The following is an 18,791-nucleotide window of genomic DNA, read 5'->3' as shown; positions in this document are numbered from 1 at the left end:
CAAGGTCTTCTTAGTCACTCCCTCCCAAGCCTTACCTATAAGGTTTACACAATTGAGGATATTAAAGTGCTCTCTCCAAAAGTCTCTTAGAGTCAGTTGAGTTTCTGAGGTCACTACAAAGCACCTTTCAAACAGAGCTTTTGTGTACAGTTTTTTGAAGTTTGCAATAACCTGCTGGTCCATGGGCTGCAGGAGAGCGAGTGGTATTAGGAGGCAAAAACTTCACCTTAATGAATTTCATGTCCCCATAAAGTTGCTCTGCCACATCTGTAGGATGACCAGGGGCATTGTCTAACACCAGGAGGCACTAAAGTTCTAATTTCTTTTCAGTTAGGTAATCTTTCACATTGGGGGCAAATGCATGGTGTAACCAGTCATAGAAAAAGTCCCTAGTGACCCATGCCTTACTGTTTGCCCTCCACAGCACACACAAATTCTCCTTGAGGACATTCTTTTGCCTGAACGGTCTGGGAGTTTCAGAGTGATACACTAATAAAGGCTTCACTTTGCAATCACCAGTAGCATTGGAACACATCAACAAAGTAAGCCTGTCTTTCCTAGGCTTATGTCCTGGGAGTGCCTTTTCCTCCTGAGTAATGTAGGTCCTGCTTGGCATTTTCTTCCAAAACAGGCCTGTTTCATCACAATTAAACACTTGTTCAGGTTTCAGTCCTTCACTGTCTATGTACAGTGGACCCCCGCATAACGATTACCTCCGAATGTGACCAATTATGTAAGTGTATTTATGTAAGTGCGTTTGTACGTGTATGTTTGGGGGTCTGAAATGGACTAATCTACTTCACAATATTTCTTATGGGAACAAATTCGGTCAGTACTGGCACCTGAACATACTTCTGGAGTGAAAAAATATCGTTAACCGGGGGTCCACTGTACTTCTTGAATTCCTGCACATATTTTTCAGCTGCTTTGTGGTCCGAACTGGCAGCCTCACCATGCCTTATCACACTATGTATGCCACTACGCTTCTTAAATCTCTCAAACCAACCTTTGCTGGCCTTAAATTCACTCACATCAGCACTAGTTGCAGGCATTTTTTTAATTAAATCCTCATGCAACTTCCTAGCCTTTTCGCTTATGATCGCTTGAGAGACGCTATCTCCTGCTAGCTGTTTTTCATTTATCCACACCAATAAGAGTCTCTCAACATCTTCCATCACTTGCGATCTTTGTTTTGAAAACACAGTTAAACCTTTGGCAAGAACAGCTTCCTTGATTGCCTTTCTGGTGCCCACAATAGTAGCGATGGTTGATTGGGGTTTCTTGTACAACCTGGCCAGGTCGGCGATACGCACTCCACTTTCATACTTATCAATGATCTCTTTCTTCATTTCTATTGGAATTCTCACCCTTATTGCTGTAGGGTTGGCACTAGAAGCTTTCTTGGGGCCCATGGTCACTTATTTTCCAGATAAAGCACCGAAAACACTGTAATAATACGAAATATTCCGATTGTATGCTTGGATGTTACTGCGGAGGCTGGCTGGTAAACAATGGCACGGGCGGCACATGTGAGGCTGGCAGAGGGCGCACATTGGACGCGTCTCGGACGAACAGCGGTGAGCGGGTTTTTAAGCGGTATGCGAGGCAAAATTTTTGCGATTAAAGCAAGCGGTATGCGGATTAATCGTTATGTGATGCCAACGGTATGCGGGGATCCACTGTATTGCTTCAGTTTTCGTCGAATTCGGTTTTCTGGAATGAATTAATAACGAAAACCAAGGTTCCACTGTATAAATTCTGCTTACAGTTTCATTCATAAGTTAAGCATATTTCACTTGATGTTATAAAAAATATGGATTGCCTCAGCTAATGCATGCAAGTGTAAACACCACATAGCTAAAAGTTAGCAATTAGATATTGCAGAGTTCAATCAAAAAGTTAAGAGGCGAGACCAAGAGCTGAAGTGAAAACAATGGAAGATAATGTTCATATTAAGAGATAAAGGCAGTGCAAGAAAAATATAATGACAAAGAATGGAAAAATAAGTATTTATTAAAAGTACAACATGGAATTAAAGAAAATAAAGTGTCACTTTAGTGAGAATACAGTTGGAGAATAAATAATGCAGAGAAGTATCCTCATTTGCTTTCTTTATGTTTACATTGATTGTAAGATATTGTAAAATCTATATTCGAAAGAAAACCAATGTCAAATTTTACAGTTCCTCACTATCAACAGATATATGCTGTGCCTACATGAAAATCAGAACGAGAATACTAAGTGTCGAGAGGAATCCCGAGAGTACCTAGGGTGTCGCATGGAAAAGGGTCTTATGGCAAATGAAGAGTGGAGCAAGCTTGGATATTCTGACCTCTCAGCTAGTGCACACCATACGTCCTGAAACATTTTACTGCAAGATTCATTATATAAATTAAGGTAACAGCTAGATACCATGACACCTTAGAAAGTGTATTACTTATCCAAACAGCAAAATCATTGCTTTCAAAAAATATGTATTTCTAAAGACACATTACAATGTTTCCTTAGTTTCCTTGTCACTATTTTGATATAGGTGTGATATTAATAAATTCTAAAGGGCATAATGTTCACTTAACATTAAAGTTGAAAAAACTATATTTTAAGCACAAAGCTCATACTTTTTTGCTTTTGGCAAATATACAGTGGACCCCCGGTTAACGATATTTTTTCACTCCAGAAGTATGTTCAGGTGCCAGTACTGACTAAATTTGTTCCCATAAGGAATATTGTGAAGTAGATTAGTCCATTTCAGACCCCCAAACATACACGTACAAACGCACTTCCATAAATACACTTACATAATTGGTCGCATTCGGAGGTGATCGTTATGCGGGGGTCCACTGTATATTAATTCATATCAGTTTTGAAAAACAATGCTACATCACTATGCACTACTAGTATGTTAACATACAAATAAATACATATCTTTGCTCCTGTAACTCACGTTTCAAGCATCCGCACTATTGTTTTTAAATCTGGTGGTGCATAGAGTATGTGAAAGAATACTGAAGGTTCTACTGGTATACTGTATTAAAAAATTGCAGACAATGTCGTGGTTACCTGCACCAAGCACTGGCCCAAGGGTGATCTTGGGCTGCACAGGAAGTGTGGCTACTATCAAAGTTCCAGAATTAGCACGAAAACTGCAAGAACGTGGAGCAAGTGTGGTTATTGTTCCAACTGAACGTGCTTGTCACTTCTTGAAATGTCAAGCTAAGGTAGAAATGGCAAGTAGTCGTGGACCAGTTCGTGGGGGACTTGTTAGTTTTATCAAACCAGAGAGGAAAGCTACTGATAATGGGGAGTTAAGAGGTAGTGATAGTGATGACCAAAACAGCAGCAGTGATCACTGCAGTCAGTGTGGAAGGCGAACCCCAATTAGAGGAAGAAAGCAAACTGATGATACCTTGAAATCTTTATATCCAGATTTAAATTTTGTGCTGGACAGTGATGAGTGGGCAGTCTGGAATGGCCGTGGTGACCCGATTCTGCATATCCAACTTCGAGATTGGGCACAGGTGATGGTGATTGCTCCTCTTGATGCCAATACTATGGCCAAGCTTGCACAGGGTCTTTGTGACAATCTTCTTACGTGTATAGTGCGTGCTTGGGATTCTGTACGACCTCTTATCTTCTGCCCAGCAATGAACACACACATGTACAAACATCCTCTCACTATGAGACACACTGGAATTCTGAAGGTAAGTTGTAAGATGTACAGTTTGTGGAAATACTGTAAACCCTCCATTTAACATACTTTGGAAATGCAGTACAAAATCTGCTGGGTCATTGGATTTGGCAGCAATGGTCAAAGTCCTGTGGTTGCAGAATTCTTGATTATTGTTAATCACTGCAAAATAATCTTTTCTCTATACACCACAAGTGCCATTATTGACCACCTGCACCCCAATTAGTCTGTTAAATAAGAGGGTTTATTGTGCAGTACTGTACTAGTATATAGCTACTTTATAAAATCTTATGTTCTAAGGTTTTGAAAATGCAATTTTGTATGCTACCAAGGTTTATTTTAAAGTCCTGTGATATGAGATAGTTGTTAGAGATAAGAAAACCAGTAAAGTATTAAAAAAGAAATACATAGTGTGCATTTGGAAAAATTAGTGGTACAAACCTGTGGTGAAAAATTAGATAGTGGTCATGAATGATAAAAGTGTGGAGGGAACAAGGGAATAAATTGTTTTGGATGGTATACAAAACTGTTGATGGAGGGGAAATATGCAGTGGTGTGCAATATTAAAAAAATAGCTTATGATTATCATGTTTCATCTTTTCCTCCAGTGAAGCATTGAGGGCATATCTGATGCTTTTGGCATGCCCTATTAACTTTTTATTTTCTTCCCTAGAAGCCCTTTTTACTTTGTCCACATGGATTTTTTTTTATGTAAACACCTTACCCCTGTTATTTATTCCAATTTTGTTGTAACATGTTGTGAATGGCCTAGGTAGTAGGTTGGTAAACAGCAACCGCCCAGGGAGGTACTACCGTCCTGCCAAGTGAGTGTACAACGAAAACCTGTAATTGTTTTACATGATGGTAGGATTGCTGGTGTCTTTTGTCTTTCTCATAAACATGCAAGATTTCAGGTATGTCTTGTTACTTCTACTTACACTTAGGTCACACTACACATACATGTACAAGCATATATATACACACCCCTCTAGGTATTCTTCTATTTTCTTTCTAGTTCTTGTTCTTGTTTATTTCCTCTTATCTCCATGGGGAAGTGGAACAGAATTCTTCCTCCGTAAGCCATGCGTGTTGTAAGAGGCGACTAAAATGCCGTGAGCAAGGGGCTAGTAACCCCTTCTCCTGTATAAATTACTAAATTTAAGAGAAACTTTTGTTTTTCTTTTTGGGCCACCCTGCCTTGGTGGGATACGGCCGGTGTGTTGAAAGAAAGAAAGAAATGTTGTGAATAGCTTCTTTAGCCATTTTTGCCTCCATATATCTAAGGGTTAATTAGTTGGCCAGTGTCACATTGGTATTAATCACAATATTTTGAATGGGATCTTCCACTAGCAGTCTTATATCAGTGACGGCTCCTAGGTCAGTCTTGGTCGGTCTCTCTGTCTGTCTGTCTCTCTTTCTGTCTGTCTCTCTCTCTGTCTGTCTGTCTCTGTCTCTCTCTCTGTCTCTCTGTCTCTGTCTGTCTCTCTGTCTCTCTCTGTCTCTCTCTGTCTCTGTCTCTCTCTGTCTCTGTCTCTCTGTCTCTGTCTCTGTCTGTCTCTCTGTCTGTCTGTCTGTCTCTCTCTCTCTCTCTCTCTCTCTCTCTCTCTCTCTCTCTCTCTCTCTCTCTCTCTGGGCCCACAGCCTTTTCTTGGTTAAACAACTTAAGAAGGAAATGCACCTCCTCCTGCAATATTGTCACCACCGACAGTTTTGACACAGTTCTTGCAGCTAGCCAAGGAGGGTCCCTTGCTGTATCAGGAACTTGCATTTTGGTAGCAAAGTGTTTGGCAAAGAAGTCTGCTTTCTCTTGACTACTAGTAGAGGTGGTCCCATCCTGTCGATTTAGAGGTGGAATGAGTTCATCAGGCAGATAACCTTGTCTGTCCGTGACCAGGGACCACCAGGTTTTGGAGCCTACTCTACCTGATGCTAGTTTTCTTTGTGTGTCCATCTCCTATTTAGCAATGGCCCACTTTTGAACTTCACCCATGCCTATAGGCTTGCCTATGCAAGTTCCTGTTATAGGTGGTAGGATGTCTCTTATACCTTTGCTATGCCTTGTACTTGGCAGTGGCAGCCTCTCTACAATGAGAGCCAAACCAAGGCTTCATCACATAATGCTGGTGAGGGATGTGTTCTTGTTGTAGATTAAGGATGTGTCCAGTGAAGGCTTTCACTTGGTTGTCAACATCCCCTTGGAGAAGAGCATTCCAGTCTCTCTCTTTCTCTTTCACTCTTTTTCTCTCTCTCTTACTTTCTTTCTCTCCCTCTCTCTCTGTGATACCTTTAATATTTTATCACAATCGGTATTTTTTGTGTAGCTTATTGTCTTTTTTATTTCCATTATGCAGCATTCATTCTTGTTAAGTTCTGTTAATTATCTGTAACTCTACTCTCTGTCTCACCAGGTCTTTCTGCACAAGTACATCTGACATTGCATCTTATTTGCTTAGTAGATTGCCACACCAACTCCTTTGTTGGGTCTACAGTTGTGACTGGCTTTGTGCCCAGACACTGTTATATGGTATTATATTTCACTTGGGTTTCTCTAAGCTTATACAAAATTTATGAGGGGATTTGTGCCAGAAATAAACTATTGTTATATAATTTGCTATTTGTAATGCTGTAAGTACATTAGCCATAATATTTGGAAAGATTAATTAAGTACAATGAGTGAATTATTCAGAAAATTGCTTACTACTAAGAGAAAAACACTGTTAATTTTCACAACTTATTTTGTTACTACTTGATGCATTTTAAAAATAATTATAACATCCTTTACAAAGCAATGGATGATTTTATCAGTGCTTTACATCTGATTTGTCTCATTATGGAAGTTCCCAAAGTTTTTTGTGGCCATGTACCATACAAAATAGTTCTCTACCATTCTTATGACTGCCTTGAAGTTTCTTAAGATTGTTTGGCTATTAACCGTTTCAGGGTCCAGAGGCCAAATTTCAAAGTGTGCACCAGGGTAATAAAACAAAAAGTACGAAATTTGATGGAAAATTGACGAAATTACGCTCTCGCGAATTTTGATGTGTCAGCAGTATTTATGCATCGGCGATTTTGCTGACTTTGACTCCCATTTTAGGCCAATTATATTATTCTAGCCAACTAAATTCTTACCTATTTCACTAGTATTACTTCTATCAATTGAGCACAAGAAATCGCCAAGTCAACTGTTTCAACTACAAAATAAAGTGATTGGAAATTGGTAATTTAGCCAATATAGTGCAAAGTTCAAAATATTCCAATTTCAAAATAGGGTCCAGAATAAACAATGCAGGCATTCCTGGCACTAAACTAATATTTCCTCTGTTCATTAGTTATGTTTTTCAGGCTTTACAAATGAATTCCATTTTGATTTTTTATTCACATAATGAATTTTTATTCAAACCAAAAAATAGAAGATTTACTGTTATGCAATGTTGCAATAATTGTATAAATAATATCACCACATTTGTGAACATATATTAGACCCACCAGCTGGCATGTATTAGACGTGAGGTCATTTGTTTACTCTTAAACATCAGCAAATTTTAACATTTCTGCTACTTTGAGCTCGGTTTCAAGCCATTTTCAGTGCTAAAACCAATCAAAATCATCTTTATTTCTGTAATATATCTTCCATTCTATCAAATGAGACCAAGAAATCGCAAATACAACTATAAAAGACATACAAAAAACACTACAAAGTCTCTGTTTTAACCCTTTGAGGGTCAACAGGCCCTCTCCGAGACTCGTTCTCAGAGTTGGCCAAATTTAAAAAAAAAAAAAATTCTTATGAAAAGATATAGAATCTTTTCCCGATCATAATGACACCAAAAGTATGAAATTTGATGGAAAACTTACGGAATTATGCTCTTGTGAAGTTAGCGGTCTCGGCGATGTTTACGCATCGGCGATTTTGCCCACTTTGAGCCCCATTTTCGGCCAATTCCACTGTACTAGTCGACAAAAAACATGAATATTTCGCAAGAACTCCATTTTTTCTATCGAATGAGTGCAAGAAACCACCCATTTACCAATTTCAACTATCCAGTACAGTAAAGAATTTAGCAATTTTGCCAATTTCACACAAATTTCAAAAGATGCCAATTTCTGAATAGGGTCCAGAATAAACAAGAAAGACATTCCTGGCACTAAAATGACATTTCCTGTTCATTAGTCACGTCTCAAGGCCCCTCTTACATTCTTTTGCTTTCCACTTTGAATTTTTATTCTCACAAAAAATAGAAGATTTACTGTTATGCAGACTACTGCATCAGTGTAAAAAATGGTATAAATAATATTGGCGCACTTGCGAAAGAATATTAGACTCACCAGTTGACGTGTATTGGACGCTTGGCATGATTTGTTTACTTTTGAACTTTGGTAAAAATCGAACATTTCTGCTACTTTTAGCTCAATTTCAAGGTACTTTTCATTGTAAAACCAGTCAAAATCATCTCAATTTCTGTAATATATCTTCCATTCTATAAAATGAGACCAAGAAAACTAGGAAACAACAATAAATACCAAACGAAAATACAGTGCAAAGTCGCTGTTTTATTCCAAAAAAACGGTCAAAGTTTTTTTTTTCTCATTATGCACTGTGTGCTGCAGGATTTTTTTTTATACTGTGCACACTGACCACATTGACCCATTCTTTCATATGTAGGCCTGCCAGCTTTCTCCCACTAGATTTGAGGGCGCTAGAATTTAGGCGTACTAGTACGTCAAAAACCCTGGGTCGTAAGCCGTACTAGTACGGCCGAAACCCTCAAAGGGTTAATCGAAAATTAGTCTCGTTTTTTTCCTCTCATTATGCACTGTATGCTGCAGGATTTGTTTTATGTGGTGCACACATACCACATAGATTTATTCTCTCATATCTAGGCCCAAATTTACCGCTGACAGCTTATGAGAGTGAGCTGAGCTCATGGCGTAGATCTACGGTTTGGACCATCAACTCAAAGCCGTAGAACTATGGCACAGACCCTGAAAGAGTTAAATTTAAGCAGGACTAGCTTTTATATCTGTTTATTTAGGCTATTTTCTAGTATTTTTATTACAGTAGTATACAGTACATACTATATCAGTTTTTTTTATTGTACAGTGGACCCCCGCATAACGATATTATTTCAATCCAGAAGTCTGTTTGGGTGCCGTTATAGACCGAATTTGTTCCCATAAGAAATATTGTGAATTAGATTAGTCCATTTCAGACCCCTAAAAATACACCTACAAAAGCACTTACAAAAATAAACTTACATAATTGGTCGAGTTGGGAGCTGATTGTTATCCGGGGGTCCACTGTATTACATTTGTATCATATTACATACCATATAGACAATATAGATATACAAACAAATGATGTTGGGATAACCTGGCTTGTATATTTACAGATTACTCAGTTCTAACATTGACCAGTGTTCAGACTCTTGGAGAGTTGCAACAAGACATAAACTCAACAAAAGGAAAAAGTATCTCTTTGACATGTCTTGTGTTTGATTTAATCTACTTAAGAGCTACTTGCAAATTATAGGTCTCGAAATATGGTACTTACTACCTGAGGATGCAAAAAGTTCCATATCTGCCAACTTGTTAAAAAATATAGTATCTCCTAAACCTCTTGGTGATTTATGCCATAAATGATTGTAAATAATTAAAGTCTGTTACCCATTGTAACAAACATCCATGCTCCTGTGCTATGATTACCACCTATTTTGACCACCTAATAACTTTTTTCCTAAATTGTCTGTCAGTTTTGTCTATTTTTACATTGTTTAAATCTGCCAATCTAAACCTTACTTATTTTTTATCTTTCTTTCTTTTTTATTTTCTTAATTTCAAGTTCTATTGATAAGTTATAGTTTTAGCATGACTCAAAATAGTTTATACCTTTTTGTAACTACAGTGTTTGTAATTATTTGTATGTTTTGTAAGTTCTTTTAAGAAATAAATTAATTTTCTTTTGTATTTTCACACCACGGTTCAGATGACTCTCTGAACTGCACCATCCTTACCCCTCCTTTACAGTGCAGGAACTGTACTTCTCACTTCCAGAAATCAAGTCTGGTTAATCTTAATCTCTTATTCCCTTCATAAATGTTGTCTTGGCCTCACTCAGTAGTATGTCAAGCCATTAAAACCAATTGTTTCCATTCTGATCTAAGACAGTCATACTAGCCTGCTGAATATTGAAACCCCTATCACTAAAAACCTTTACCCCCTCCCCCTCCAACTCTTCATTGAAACTTGAGTGGCATTTTGTGTAAAAAAAAATTGAAACCAAATACTATATAAATAGTCTTTATTTGCCATGTACACTTGTTTGTAATATAACTGATTTCGCCTATTATTTCAGGAATTAGGTTACATAGAGGTGTGTGTGATGACAAAACGTCTAGCCTGTGGGGATGTGGGTGCTGGAGCCATGGCTGAACTGGACAATATTGTGAATGCAGTCATGCAGGAGTTACCTGGTGCCCACAGGGTATCTCATGGACCTTTTTAAATTTATAGGATTGCCTTAATTTTAGAAAAAAAATCTGTGGTTTAGTTTATTTAATAAGGTATATACTGAGGGCCACCTGCATTACGTATTTCATTCAGTTGTGAACATAACCTTCACTGCTTTATCATTGCCTTAAAAGTAAATAATGTTTTGAGCTCCAAGCTTCCAGTTAGCACTTAGAAATATGGCACAATTAAGTTTGATCTATGAACACATGCTGTATGATAAATGTAAAGACTAGGCAATGCTTGCAGATGTATTTTAACTATTCTTTAAGTTATGGATTCTTTATTACTGTATAGCAAAATGTGAGAATGCTAATGCACTGTACATTTAAGAACAGAGGTAACACAAATGGCATAGATGTCTTATTTTGTGTACTGTACTGTAAATATACAGGTTAATGCACTGACCATGTATTGTATACTCTTATGTATGTTATGCTTAGTCTTGTGGCTTGTAAATAAAATAACTCAGTTTACTGTATCAATCTTGAATTTGGTGTATAATAAATAAGGGTAAGTTCTTGGTGCCCACCATTAAAGAGACACGTCCATATAAAAATGCAGTCATTTGAGTCCTATTCCAAGTAATTTTTATTTATAACATGAAAGTGTAATGATCTTATTAATCACATAATTAAACTAAATAGTTTGTCTCTTCTATTATGAAAAGCATAAATTCATCAGGTCATCAATTTAAAATAATGTTAACCATGTCATTTACTGTGTGCTTCAGTCTTTTGAATGAATTTCAGGGAAGAATATAGAGTATCAATTGTTTTTATTTTACTGTATGATATCTTTGTTCACGTGTACCAGGTATAAGATTTTAGAGACTTCAAAAGCTTACCTTTGTGATTACATAAGTATGGTAATTTGGAAAATGTAGTGGAAATATTTAAACAGTACAGTACTTTCAGGTTCTATCAGAAATTACTACTATGAAGTATTGCAGAATAGTTTTTTTTTTTTTTATTTAATTTTAACTTAAGTAATAAGGAGAGTTATTCTGGTGATGACTTGTAATATACCTAAAAATAATGTGCCAAACTTGGGAGATTAAAATTTCATGATATTTGAAAGTGAGAATGTTTATGACTCATGAAATCCGTGATTTGTGATTGCAGCCTCTCCTCACTTAACGTTGAAATTCCGATCTTAAGGCCACGTCAGTAAACAAATTCATTGCTAAGTGAGGAGTATACTATAACTGTAGTGGGTTTGTGTCAACCATCTTCGATATTGTCACCTATGCACCATGTATAACATTTCTGGTATATTTTTAAATGTTTATACAGTAGTTTACTGTATATTGTAATAAATAGAATAGAGGAAATCAGCTCTAATATAATGTACATTTAGGTATGCATACTGGACAGAGAGCCTGTTGTAAGTCCGAGTCATCAGTAAATGAGTACATCGCTAAGTGAGGAGAGGCTGTATTTATTATACATTTTTTTTTTTTTTTCAACAAGTCGGCCGTCTCCCACCGAGGCAGGGTGACCCAAAAAAGAAAGAAAATCCCCAAAAAGAAAATACTTTCATCATCATTCAACACTTTCACCACACTCACACATTATCACTGCTTTTGCAGAGGTGCTCAGAATACAACAGTTTAGAAGCATATACGTATAAAGATACACAACATACCCCTCCAAACTGCCAATATCCCAAACCCCTCCTTTAAAGTTCAGGCATTTTACTTCCCATTTCCAGGACTCAAGTCCGACTATATGAAAATAACCGGTTTCCCTGAATCCCTTCACTAAATATTACCCTGCTCACACTCCAACAGATTGTCAGGTCCCAAGTATCATTCATCTCTATTCACTCCTATCTAACACGCTCATGCACGCTTGCTGGAAGTCCAAGCCCCTCGCCCACAAAACCTCCTTTACCCCCTCTTTCCAACCCTTTCGAGGACGACCCCTACCCCTCCTTCCTTCCTCTATAGATTTATATGCTTTCCATGTCATTCTACTTTGATCCATTCTCTCTAAATGACCAAACCACCTCAACAACCCCTCTTCTGCCCTCTGACTAATGCTTTTATTAACTCCACACCTTCTCCTAATTTCCACACTCCGAATTTTCTGCATAATATTTACACCACACATTGCCCTTAGACAGGACATCTCCACTGCCTCCAACCGTCTCCTCGCTGCTGCATTTACCACCCAAGCTTCACATCCATATAAGAGTGCTGGTACTACTATACCTTCATACATTCCGTTCTTTGCCTCCATAGATAACGTTTTTTTGACTCCACATATACCTCAACGCACCACTCACCTTTTTTCCCTCATCAATTCTATGATTAACCTCATCCTTCATAAATCCATCCGCCGACACGTCAACTCCCAAGTATCTGAAAACATTCACTTCTTCCATACTCCTCCTCCCCAATTTGATATCCAATTTTTCTTTATCTAAATCATTTGATACCTTCATCACCTTACTCTGTTCTATGTTCACTTTCAACTTTCTACCTTTACACACATTCTCAAACTCATCTACTAACCTTTGCAATTTTTCTTTAGAATCTCCCATAAGCACAGTATCATCAGCAAAAAGTAACTGTGTCAATTCCCATTTTGAATTTGATTCCCCATAATTTAATCCCACCCCTCTCCCGAACACCCTAGCATTTACTTCTTTTACAACCCCATCTATAAATATATTAAACAACCATGGTGACATTACATATCCCTGTCTAAGACCTACTTTTACCGGGAAGTATTCTCCCTCTCTTCTACACACCCTAACCTGAGCCTTACTATCCTCATAAAAGCTCTTTACAGCATTTAGTAACTTACCACCTATTCCATATACATGCAATATCTGCCACATTGCTCCTCTGTCCACTCTATCATATGCTTTTTCTAAATCCATAAATGCAATAAAAACTTCCCTACCTTTATCTAAATACTGTTCACATATATGCTTCAATGTAAACACTTGATCTACACATCCCCTACCCACTCTGAAGCCTCCCTGCTCATCTGCAATCCTACATTCTGTCTTACCTCTAATTCTTTCAATTATAACCCTACCGTATACTTTTCCTGGTATACTCAGTAAACTTATTCCTCTATAATTTTTACAATCTCTTTTGTCCCCTTTCCCTTTATATAAAGGGACTACATGCTCTCTGCCAATCCCTAGGTACCTTCCCCTCTTTCATACATTTATTAAACAAAAGTACCAACCACTCCAACACTATATCTTCCCCTGCTTTTAACATTTCTGTCATGATCCCATCAGTTCCAGCTGCTTTACCCCCTTTCATTCTACGTAATGCCTCACGTACCTCCACCACACTTACATTCTGCTCTTCTTCACTCCTAAAAGATGGTATACCTCCCTGGCCAGTGCATGAAATTACCGCCTCCCTTTCTTCCTCAACATTTAAAAGTTCCTCAAAATATTCTCGCCATCTACCTAATACCTCCCTCTCCCCATCTACTAACTCCCCTACTCTGTTTTTAACTGACAAATCCATACTTTCCCTAGGCTTTCTTAACTTGTTTAACTCCTTCCAAAATTTTTTCTTATTTTCATTAAAATTTCTTGACAGTGCCTCTCCCACTCTTTCATCTGCTCTCCTTTTGCACTCTCTCACCACTCTCTTCACCTTTCTTTTACTCTCCATATACTCTGCTCTTCTTATAACACTTCTGCTTTGTAAAAACCTCTCATAAGCTACCTTTTTCTCTTTTATCACACCCTTTACTTCATCATTCCACCAATCACTCCTCTTTCCTCCTACCCCCACCCTCCTATAACCACAAACTTCTGCTCCACATTCTAATACTGCATTTTTAAAACTATTCCAACCTTCTTCAACCCCCCCACTACTCATCTTTGCACTAGCCCACCTTTCTGCCAATAGTCGCTTATATCTCCCCCGAACTTCCTCCTCCCTTAGTTTATACACTTTCACCTCCCTCTTACTTGTTGTTGCCACCTTCCTCTTTTCCCATCTACCTCTTACTCTAACTGTAGCTACAACTAAATAATGATCCAATATATCAGTTGCCCCTCTATAAACATGTACATTATTATACATATGTTTCAATAAAACTTCAGTGGGAAATTTATCTGAAGTACTATAAAAAACTTAGTATATATATAATTTTTTTTTTTTTTTTTTTTTTTTTTAACAAGTCGGCCGTCTCCCACAGAGGCAGGGTGACCCAAAAAGAAAGAAAATCTCCAAAAAGAAAATACTTTCATCATCATTCAACACTTTCACCTCACTCACACATTATCACTGTTTTTGCAGAGGTGCTCAGAATACAACAGTTTAGAAGTATATACGTATAAAAATACACAATATATCCCACCAAACTGCCAATATCACAAACCCCTCCTGTAGAGTGCAGGCATTGTACTTCCCATTTCCAGGACTCAAGTCCGGCTCTATAAAAATAGTTTCCCTGAATCCCTTCACTAAATATTACCCTGCTCACACACCAACAGATCGTCAGGTCCCAAATACCATTCGTCTCCATTCACTCCTATCGAACACGCTCATGCACGCCTGCTGGAAGTCCAAGCCCCTTGCCCACAAAACCTCCCTTACCCTTTCCTTTCAACCTTTTCGAGGACGACCCCTACCCTGCCTTCCTTCCCCTACAAATTTATACGCTCTCCACGTCATTCTACTTTGATCCACTCTCTCTAAATGACCAAACCACCTCAACAACCCCTCTTCAGCCCTCTGAATAATACTTTTATTAACTCCACACCTTCTCTTAATTTCCACACACTGAATTTTCTGCATAATATTTACACCACACATTGCCCTTAGACAGGACATCTCCACTGCCTCCAACCGCCTCCTCGCTGCTGCATTCACAACCCAAGCTTCACACCCATATAAGAGTGTTAATACTACTATACTTTCATACATTCCCTTCTTTGCCTCCATAGATAACGTTTTTTGTCTCCACATATACGTCGACGCACCACTCGCCTTTTTTCCCTCATCAGTTCTATGATTAACCTCATCCTTCATAAATCCATCCGCCGACACGTCAGCTCCCAAATATCTGAAAACATTCACTTCTTCCATACTCCTCCCCAATTTGATATCCAATTTTTCTTTATCTAAATCATTTGATACCCTTATCACCTTACTCTTTTCTAAGTTCACTTTCAACTTTCTACCTTCACACACACTCCCAAACTCATCCACTAACCTTTGCAGTTTTTCTTTAGAATCTCTCATAAGCACAGTATCATCAGGAAAAAGCAACTGTGTCAATTCCCATTTTGTATTTGATTCCCCATAATTTAATCCCACCCCTCTCCTGAACACCCTAGCATTTACTTCTTTTACAACCCCATCTATAAAAATATTAAACAACCATGGTGACATTACACATCCTTGTCTAAGACCTACTTTTACTGGGAAGTAGTCTCCCCCTCTTCTACACACCCTAACCTGAGCCTCACTATCCTCATAAAAACTTATTTTTTTTATTATCACACCGGCCGATTCCCACCAAGGCAGGGTGGCCTGAAAAAGAAAAACTTTCACCATCATTCACTCCATCACTGTCTTGCCAGAAGGGTGCTTTACACTACAGTTTTTAAACTGCAACATTAACACCCCTCCTTCAGAGTGCAGGCACTGTACTTCCCATCTCCAGGACTCAAGTCCGGCCTGCCGGTTTCCCTGAATCCCTTCATAAATGTTACTTTGCTCACACTCCAACAGCACGTCAAGTATTAAAAACCATTTGTCTCCATTCACTCCTATCAAACACGCTCACGCATGCCTGCTGGAAGTCCAAGCCCCTCGCACACAAAACCTCCTTTACCCCCTCCCTCCAACCCTTCCTAGGCCGACCCCTACCCCGTCTTCCTTCCACTACAGACTGATACACTCTTGAAGTCATTCTGTTTCGCTCCATTCTCTCTACATGTCCGAACCACCTCAACAACCCTTCCTCAGCCCTCTGGACAACAGTTTTGGTAATCCCGCACCTCCTCCTAACTTCCAAACTACGAATTCTCTGCATTATATTCACACCACACATTGCCCTCAGACATGACATCTCCATTTAGTAACTTACCACCTATTCCATATACTTCCAACATCTGCCACATTGCTTACCTATCCACTCTATCATATGCCTTTTCTAAATCCATAAATGCAATAAAAACTTTCCTACCTTTATCTAAATACTGTTCACATATATGCTTCAATGTAAACACTTGATCTACACATCCCCTACTCACTCTGAAACCTCCTTGCTCATCCGCAATCCTACATTCTGTCTTACCTCTTAATTCTTTCAATTATAACCCTACTGTATACTTTTTGTGGTATACTCAGTAAACTTATTCCTCTATAATTTTTACAATCTCTCTTGTCCCCCTTCCCTTTATATAAAGGGACTATACATGCTCTCTGCCACTCCCTAGGTACCTCTCCCTCTTTCATACATTTTTTTTTTTTTTTTTTTTCAACAAGTCGGCCGTCTCTCACATTATATCCCCCCTGCTTTTAACATTTCTGTCATGATCCTGTCAGTTCCAGCTGCTTTACCCCCTTTCATTCTACATAATGCCTCACTCGCCTCCCCCACACTCGCATCCTGTTCTTCACTCCTATAAGATGGTATACCTCCCTGGCCAGTGCATGAAATTACCGCTTCCCTTTCTTTGTCGACATTTAAAAGTTCCTCAAAATATTCTCACCATCTACCCAAAACCTCCATCTCCCCATCTACTAACTCCCCTACTCTGTTTTTAACTGACAATTCCATTCGTTCTCTAGGCTTTCTTAACTTTTTTAACTCGCTCCAAAATTTTTTCTTATTTTCATTAAAATTTCTTGACAGTGCCTCTCCCACTCTACCATCTGCTCTCCTTTTGCACTCTCTCACCACTCTCTTCTCCTTTCTTTTACTCTCCATATACTCTACTCTTCATATAACACTTCTGCTTTGTAAAAACCTCTCATAAGCTAACTTTTTATCTTTTATCACACCCTTTACTTCATCATTCCATCAATCACTCCTCTTTCCTCCTGCACCCACCCTCCTATAACCACAAACTTCTGCCCCACATTCTAATACTGCATTTTTAAAACTATTCCAACCCTCTTCAACCCCCCCACTACTCATACTTGCACCAGCCCACCTTTCTGCCAATAGTTGCTTATATCTCACCCGAACTTCCTCCTCTCTTAGTTTATACACTTTCACCTCCCTCTTGCTTGTTGTTGACATTTTCCTCTTTTCCCATCTACCTCTTACTCTAACTGTAACTACAACTAAATAATGATCCGATACATCAGTTGCCTCTCTACATGTACATCCTGGAGCCTACCCATCAACCTTTTATCCACCAATACATAATCTAACAAACTACTTTCATTATGTGCTATATCATACTTTGTATATTTATTTATCCTCTTCATGAAATATGTATTACTTATTACCAAACCTCTTTCTACATATAGCTCAAAGGCTTCCCATTTTCATTTACCCCTGGCACCCCAAATTTACCTACTACTCTCTCCACAACATTTTTTGCCCACTTTAGCATTGAAATCCCCAACCACCATTACTCTCACGCTTGGTTCAAAACTCCCCACGCATTCACTCAACATTTCCCAAAATCTCTCTCTCTCTCCTGTACACTTCTCTCTTCTCTAGGTGCATATACACTTACTATAACCCACTTCACATCCAACCTTTATTTTACTCCACATAACCCTTGAATTAATACATTTATAGTCCCTCTTTTCCTGCCATAACTTATCCTTCAACATTATTGCTACTCCTTCTTTAGCTCTAACTCTATTTGAAACCCCTGACCTAATCCTATTTATTCCTCTCCCCTGAAACTCTCCTATCCCCTTCAGCTTTGTTTCACTTAAAGCCAGGACATCCAGCTTCTTCTCATTTATAATATCCACAATCATGTCTTTCTTATCATTTGCACAACATCCACGCACATTCAGACTTCCCACTTTGACAATTTTCTTCTTCTTATTCTTTTTAGTAATTATTACATGAAAAGGGGTTACTAGCCCATTGTTCCCAGCATTCTAGTTGACTTTTACAACACGCATGGCTTATGGAGGAAAGATTCTTATTCCACTTCCCCATGGATATAAAAGGAAAAGTAATAAGACCAAGAACTTCTTTCTTTCAACCCACCGGCCGTATCCCACCGAGGCAGGAAGGCCCAAAAGGAAAAACGAAAGTTTCTCCTTTTACATTTAGTAATATATACAGGAGAAGGGGTTACTAGCCCCTTGCTCCCGGCATTTTAGTTGCCTCTTACAACACGCATGGCTTACGGAGGAAGAATTCTGTTCCACTTCCTCATGGAGATAAGAGGAAATAAACAAGAACAAGAACTAGAAAGAAAATAGAAGAAAACCCAAAGGGGTGTGTACGTATATGCTTGTACATGTGTGTGTAGTGTGACCTAAGTGTAAGTAGAAGTAGCAAGACATACCTGTAATCTTGCATATTTATGAGACAGACAGAAGACACCAGCAATCCTACCATCATGTAAAACAATTACAGGCTTTCGTTTCACACTCACTTGGCAGGACAGTAGTACCTCCCTG

General features: G+C 38.5%; 1 protein-coding gene across 2 annotated transcripts in view; it reads left to right on the top strand.

Moving 5' to 3' along the window:
* The window catches only part of Ppcdc (phosphopantothenoylcysteine decarboxylase), a 30,345-nt gene extending 18,686 nt beyond the window's left edge, over positions 1 to 11,659 (top strand). Inside the window, exons 2-4 of one of the 2 annotated variants that reach the window (XM_053782810.2) lie at positions 2,200 to 2,397; positions 3,045 to 3,701; positions 10,041 to 11,659. In XM_053782810.2, coding sequence (XP_053638785.2) covers positions 3,048 to 3,701; positions 10,041 to 10,190 — 804 coding nt within the window. In that variant the 5' untranslated portion in view covers positions 2,200 to 2,397; positions 3,045 to 3,047 and the 3' untranslated portion in view covers positions 10,191 to 11,659. The remainder of the gene's footprint in view (positions 1 to 2,199; positions 2,398 to 3,044; positions 3,702 to 10,040) is intronic. The other variant, XM_053782811.2, reaches the window with a different exon arrangement.
* The last annotated feature ends 7,132 nt before the right edge of the window (positions 11,660 to 18,791 follow it).

Source organism: Cherax quadricarinatus, chromosome 28 (genome assembly GCF_038502225.1).
Source record: "Cherax quadricarinatus isolate ZL_2023a chromosome 28, ASM3850222v1, whole genome shotgun sequence".
NCBI lineage: Eukaryota > Metazoa > Arthropoda > Malacostraca > Decapoda > Parastacidae > Cherax > Cherax quadricarinatus.
The sequence above is the reverse complement of the archived record's forward strand: the minus strand, read 5'-3'. Positions and strand labels throughout refer to the sequence as shown.